Here is a 7,500-nt window from a genome sequence, read left to right as displayed (position 1 = left end):
TAAAGAGGGATTATAATGGAGAGGTAATGGTGTGAATAAAAGAGCGGTCATGAGAGTGATATATGAACAGCCGGGAAAACGAATTCGCTGTGGCGGAGAGCACGGGAGAGAGAGAGAGAGAGAGAGAGAGAGAGAGAGAGAGAGAGAGAGAGAGAGAAATAGGGAGAACGAATGAGCGAGTGAATGATAAAGCAAGAGAACAGAGTGAGTGAGAGAGAGCATATGAGAGAGAGAGAGAGAGAGAGAGAGCGAGAGAAATGTGAAGATCGACAGAGAGATGGAGAATGACGGAGCGAGAGAGAGAGAGAGAGAGAAACTAATAGAGAGAGAGATGGAGAGAGAGATGGCGGAGCGAGAGCAACAGAGAGAGAGAGAGAGACAGACAGACAGACAGAGAGAGAGAGGGACTAATAGAGAGAGAGACGGAGAGAGAGATAGCGATGGTGGTGAGAGCGCTCCGCGGAGAGAGAGCATTACGGCAATGAGCCGGTCATTCATTTAAACGGGCTGTGTGAACCCGAGCGGAAGCTAACAGCCTCTCAGGCCGACGCTAACACACCTGGATCTCCACACCCAAACAAGAAGAGGAGGGAGAGAGAGGGAAGGAGAAAAAGGCGGAGAGAGAGAGATAGAGAAGAGAGAGAGAGAGAGAGAGAGAGAGAGAGAGAGAGAGAGAGAGAGAGAGAAAGATGGAGAGAGGGAAAGAGAGAAAGAGATGGAAAGAAAGAGTGAGAAAGGGAGACAAAGGAAAGAGAGGGGAAGAGGCACTGACAGAGAGGTAGGGAGAGGGAGAGAAAGACGGCAGGTTTTTCAATTCCCGTCTCAGGCCCGCGAGGCAGAAAGCGGCGCGTGTGGATTGATTAGGCGATTACTGAGGGCCAGATGTTGAAGCTCGGGGCCTCAAACGCCATACTCTAACAAAACACACACACACGCTTATACACACACACACACACACACACACACACACACACACACACACACACACACACACACACACACACACACACACACACACACACACACACACACACACACACACACTCTCTCTCATGCACCTGCTACTCATGCGCCTGATTGAATAATCAAAGGAGACTTCAGATAGAGCTTTCGAAGTTCGTCAAGACGGAGAAGAAGAAAGTGGGAGTGTGTGTGTGTGCGCGTGTGTATTTGGTGGATGAGTGCACATTTGAGCTTGTCTGTGTGAGTTTGTGTGTGTGTGTGTGTGTGTGTGTGTGTGTGTGTGTGTGTGTGTGTGTGTGTGTGTGTGTGTGTGTGTGTAGTGTGTGTAGTGTGTAGTTAGTTTTCCTATGCAGATTTCCCTTGACTCTGACACGGTGAGTGGTGTATTTTTGTGTGAGCCAAGCTCTCATCACGCTGCTCAAGTTTGCAAACTCTCCCGGGGGAGAATAACAAAAGGCGCCGGCGTTTTACGACTTTGTTTTGACTCAAAACCCAACTAACATCTGCAGACTAAAGCATAAAATCCATGCCACCATGACATGGCTATTACCGAGAGAGTTTACACAAAAAAGGCAAGACTACTGTTCCAGCTGGAAACTAAAACAGCCTTAAAACCCTCTCCAGAAAAGATCTTGTGCCCTTAAAAATGTTTCCGCAAGCATTAGCCCAGCCTTAACCTTTCGGCGTGCATCCTCATACGCTAAACAAACATGACATTTCCCTCACCCCAACACACACACAGGCAAGACACACAGTCACACACACACACACAAACACACACACACACACACACACCAAACATACAAACAAACATACACAAACCCATCCCCGCCAAATCTTTTCCCATGTGTCTTCTCTACTACGCTACAGTCTCAGCCATTCTGTGCCAGAGATGGCGTCAGAATGAATAAATGCGTTACGTCGCGACCGACTGCATCCGATATCGGCGGTAATGCGATATGGATCATGCTAATGTATGCAGATGCCATGCTAATGTGGAGGCTGGTATAGGATGGATGGGGATGTACAGGGGATGCTGATGCATTATAGATGGGAATGAGAGAACAGACAGAGAGAGAGAGAGAGAGAGAGAGAGAGAGAGAGAGAGAGAGAGAGAGAGAGATGAGGGGGGTGATGCTCAGAAAGGGGATGAGAAAACAGAGAGAGAGAGAGAGAGAGAGAGGAGGAGGAGGAAGTGGGGGGAGGCTGAGAAAGAGTAAGGTAGCTTGAGAAATAAAGAGAGTGAGAAATGGGAGGATGTAAAGAAAGCAATGGGGTGGGTGAGAGAAGGTAATGGTGGAGGAGATATAATGTTGTGGGGGTAGTAGGGGGAGTGGAGAGAATGAGAGAGAGAGGGTAAATAAGTAAACAGAGAGCAGGAGTAATGGAGAGAGAGAGAGAGATAGAGAGAGAGAAAAGATATAGAGAAAGAGAGAGAGGGCACAAGAAAGATAAAAAAGAAGTGTGGGAGCAAGCAAAGCTGCATCATTGCCTCGACTGGAGGATGTGTTTATGCCATCAGCTGTATCATTAATTAGCTGTTGCATTCTTCAGGAGTGGAATTTGGAAAGCCAAAGCTGTTTACTTGAAGATGTTGATTGAGTATTAGCGGTTCAAGTAGGAAGAAGGCCGTGTCATAGGCCACAGCACGATGGAGTTGCAAACAAAGCACGCAAACTCTCTGAACAAAGCACATCCTCTCTGCATATGCCGCAGGGATTCCTCCCGACAAGTCTTATACTCCAAAGGAGTTTAACATTGTATTTAGTGGTTCGGAAAGTAGAAAAATCACACTAAAGAGCTTGCAATTCACCCAGAAGTTCTTCTTAGCTTTTAATTCCACGATGGTTCCTAAGGTCTGAAGCTGTATTTGAACTGTTTTTTTGCGGACCTTGTAGTCTCAAATAAAGTTTGAGTGAAAGCATGCAAGTCGCGAACCCCTGCATTCTGTGGAGGATATTAAAAAAAGACTGTAGGAATGATTGGTTTGATAATTTAGTTTCAAACAAACAACACAATAAATATGATGTTGCTATCAGCATACAGTACTTAGGCCTGATAACTGGTGCACTACAGTAGTGAGTTTTGTATTGATGAATGTCACAGACTGTTGATTATATAAACATAAATAAAAACAATACCTGAGTCTAAGATGTTGGAACTATTCTTCTACATGCCCCAATACATATTGTTATTCACCCCTGACAACACTGTTTTGCCATGATTAAATGATGTGAAATTGCCATCGTTTATTGATATCATTTCAAAACTTCCCTCTTGCTGAAGTTTGCTAGGTGGCTGATCATTGTGGCAGGATCTTAGTGTCAGTTCAGTGAGGTGACCATTGTCGTTCTTAAAATTTGGACGGTTAGCAGAGGAATAGCAACATTAGTTAATTATCGTACTGATTTGTCTAACACACCCATATCATTGTGCTATTCATTTTATTAATGGGAAAAGAATGTGGGTCCTCTCGAATTCCATTCCATTTTATCCAATGTATTTTGCCCATGTTACTGCTATTGCATGCTATTGGGATTTTCAGTACAAGCCGGAAGCTGTTAAAATGCTAAGCTTAATCCGCAGCATTCAAAATGACGCACCCCGCTTGTGAGCGCTACTGTATTCTATCCGGCACTATGTCATTCAGTCGGACGGCCTGTTGGTCAGGTGGCTTTTTTGAGTGCTAGTATCTGTATGTGGTGACCTTCATTTTTTTCCTCCAGCTTTTTTATGTGTGGTGATTTAATGTGTGATCATATAATGAATGGTGCTCAGCCTCCTGTCTGACATGGGCAGCACCAGATGTTTGTCACCGTGAGGAACAGGACAGCTTGATACTGTCTAGGCTGTGCGCGCGCGCACACACACACACAGACACAGACACACACACACACACACACACACACACACACACACACACACACACACACACACACACACACACACACACACACACACACACACACACACACACACACACAGCGTGATGCTGTCTGGGCTGCCGGGGGGCCTCTGTCACCCTGATGACTTTTTTCTGTCACATCCATCACACACCCATGACTTGCGTGTCCATGTCTCTGTGTGTGGGACAGTGTGTGTGTGTGTTCACACATGCTGGTATGAGAATATGTACGCACGTGTCTGTGATATGAACAGAAGGGCCTGAAGAAGTCTTGTAGACCTCTTTGACTAGGTACTGTGTGTGTGTGTGTGTGTGTGTGTGTGTGTGTGTGTGTGTGTGTGTGTGTGTGTGTGTGTGTGTGCACATGTGCATGAATGAATAATGAGTTGAAACCTATTGTGTGCGCTATACTGTATGCAGGCCCAATTTCAACTTCTTTTTCCTGTCCCTCCTGTGTGTGTATGAGTATGTGAGTGTGTGTGTTTGTGTGTGTGTGTGCGTGCGTGCGTATGTTGATGAATTATAATGATTGCAATGTGTGTATCCATACAGGACGGCTCGATGCAGGCCCAGTCCAACCTGTCGTTCCTGTCTCTGCTGAGGGAGCCGTGCGAGGAGCTGGCCCAGCTGAAGCCCGACCAGGTGGCCCCCAAGCTGGCCCACATCCTCAACCTCATACGCATCATATGGGTCAACTCCATCTACTACAACACGCGTGAGAGGCTCACCGCACTCCTGCGCAAGGTACAGTATGGTTATGGATGATGATGAGACCAGCACCACACGCAGCAAAACCACTTATCTGCGACTACACCAGCAGAAAGACAAATGCCATTAAAACACAACCACATTCATCACACTCCTGCGCAAGGTATTGAAGATGATGAGACCAGCACCACAACACACAACCACAACTTATCAGCGACTACACCAGCAGTAACACCCAAGTAAACAAGTGATCATAGCAGGGGCGGTTTAGGTAGGAGGAGACTGATCAGTGGTGTAAGCGTCCATAGAAATTAACTCGGATTCGTAACGCAAATATGGCGTCTATCCACACATCTCCCGCCTTTCTGGTAACAAGAGCCAATGTGCCGTTATGGAACTACTGCGCCTGCGCTCTGTCAAAAAAATGTAAGAAAAGTGGCTTAAAAAGCTTTATTTTGACTTGTATGACACAACCAAGTAGTCTAGATTGATCAGTTTTTCACTGTGGTTTCAACCATATGGTTTTCACAACCGCTGGGTTCCCTCCCGTCCTATACCCAGTTTCCCCATTCATTTTTCCCATTGACTCTCAGATCTGGTCTCACTAATCGCGAAATAGCACCCTGAAGGCATCAACAAGATGGCGGCCTAGTGACGTAATTTATACAGGAAGAACTTTGGTCATAGTAAGAGACACAACCACATTCACCACACTCCTACGCAAGGTATAGAAGAGGATGAGACCAGCACCACACACAGCAAATGCACCTATCATTTGCTATGTTTACACGAGACATTTAATTCGGAATTGACTCCATTTAATTCTGAATAAAGCTTTATTCCGCTTTTAAAACGTCATGTATACACCTCTTAATTCGGAATTAACGGAAAGATCAAAGTAAACTCGACAGAACTATTTATTTCTTAATTATCAATTCGGAATTAAAAACATAATGCAAACGTAGTGCTTGACTACATTAGAAGTAATACTAACTTAACAAGTGATCACAATAAGAGACAAATGGCATTAAAACACAACCACATTCACCAATGGGCCAACTCCCCTTACTTCAACACACTCTCGAGAGGCTCACCTGGCTCACCACGAACAAGAGGCTGAACTGACCAACACCGCAGCAAAATGCTATCATTACATTAGATTACATTGCATTTGCTATTTTTCAACCAAAGCAACTTTCGATCGAAGACATAATCATAGCCAACAACACTAGCAGATACAAAGTGCTCCGGAAATATACAGAACAGCAAGTGCAGATGCTAAGTAGGGTCAGTTTTCTTTCTTTCGCAGCACTTTAGTACAGGGTTAAGTACAGTACACACACACATACACATCATGGCATAGAGTGTACCCTGGGGGTTGTTGGGGTGGGGTGGGGGGTGATTGCGGCTGCTGCGGTTGGATCGGTGCGCTGGAGGGACATGGGGTCGCCAGTCATTGTAGGATCGCCACAGGCCATCAGCCTCACCAAGACGTTAACAACCAACACAGCAACATACCATGCCACCAACAGTAACACCATCAGCAACACACACCAACCCACTGGAAAACTATGCTGCTAAGATAGCCTTAGGAGAAGTAATATAGCAGAAGTGATTGATAACCGAATGTCTCAAAATTGAACAGCAGACGTGCCTATGGGAACAACAGCATGACCATCCACATCGTCTGTGTGAACTCCACCCAGTGCAACACACATGAGATGCCCAGCCAATATCTCCTCCTCGAGGCCCTTCTAATTCTAGAATGTGGCAGCTGGTAGAGTTCAGCCTCCTGTGCAGACACTCATGCTTACAGGCATCACTACCGTAATGGCGCGTGTACATCAAGAATGACCTACGCTAGTCACTGAAGAAGTTTCGCTGAAGTCGCTGAAGAAGTTTCGCCATGAATTCGCTCCTGGCAAATCGTTTTGGTCGCTTAAAGGACCAGTTCAGTCAATTTTAATATGCTTTTGTATTGCTCATGCTACCCTTGACTTGTCATTACCCGGTGAAGCCACATTTTGCGGTTCAGCCCTTCCCTTTCCTACTCCAAATATTTTCCCAAAAGATACTGCTGTTTGCTAGTTGTCTGCTGATGTTGCATAAGCTTTTGGATGTTTTTGGGAATAAATAAAAATGTTTTTTTGAAATGTAAACAAAGCGCTGCCCCCATTACAATGACCAGGATCTCGGAAAAGGCTGAAGAAAAAGAAATACAAATCTCAGGTACTGACAAGTCCAGGGTAGTGTGAGCATTACAACTGCATGTTGAAATTGACTGGACTGGTCCTTTAACCCTTATGTTGTGTTCGGGTCATTTTTGACCCGTTTTCAAGTTTTAGTGTGAAAAAAACACACTTTCCTTTATTTTCTTGGAATAAGGCTTCATCTAATCCTCAGTCACAATCATTGCAACACACAAAAAATATGTTTCATCATTTTAGTAAATTTTAAAGGTCCAAAAAAAAAAAAGTTACATCTGTGGTGTTCAGGGTCAAAATTGACCCGGCATAGATTTTTGGCTGTTGTATGCATTTCTGAAAAGCTGTTGGTTGCCCCTTGTCTTTAGTTTGGTGATTTATGGTGCTTGAAAAAATTTTTTGCCAGCTTTTTCATATTCCAAATCCAATATGGCCGCCGGACAGTCCAATACACTACAATACGTCATATCTCCTGTTGTGAAAGGAGTACAGATGTATTTCTGGTGTCTACTCATATGTTTTCATGGTCAGGGAATCCATTTCTGCATTATATAATGAGATTTTTTGCACATTTGTTTGCAAAATACATTTTTGCACATTATTTTTTCCAAAAAACTTATCAAAAATTCATAATGACACCCAAACATGTAGAACTGGTCTTATACTTTCCATAAAGTTGATGTGGCAATGACATAATGGTCCATGTTCATGGCATAGGGG

General features: G+C 44.6%; 1 protein-coding gene across 1 annotated transcript in view; it reads left to right on the top strand.

Moving 5' to 3' along the window:
* The window catches only part of dnah2 (dynein, axonemal, heavy chain 2), a 453,668-nt gene that overhangs the window by 60,265 nt on the left and 385,903 nt on the right, over positions 1–7,500 (top strand). Inside the window, exon 8 of the mRNA XM_063186341.1 lies at positions 4,421–4,612. Within this exon, the coding sequence (XP_063042411.1) occupies positions 4,421–4,612 (192 nt within the window). The remainder of the gene's footprint in view (positions 1–4,420; positions 4,613–7,500) is intronic.

The sequence above is a fragment of the Engraulis encrasicolus genome, chromosome 21, assembly GCF_034702125.1.
Source record: "Engraulis encrasicolus isolate BLACKSEA-1 chromosome 21, IST_EnEncr_1.0, whole genome shotgun sequence".
Lineage (NCBI taxonomy): Eukaryota > Metazoa > Chordata > Actinopteri > Clupeiformes > Engraulidae > Engraulis > Engraulis encrasicolus.
Note: the sequence above shows the minus strand (reverse complement) of the source record. Positions and strands in the feature narration are given on the sequence as shown.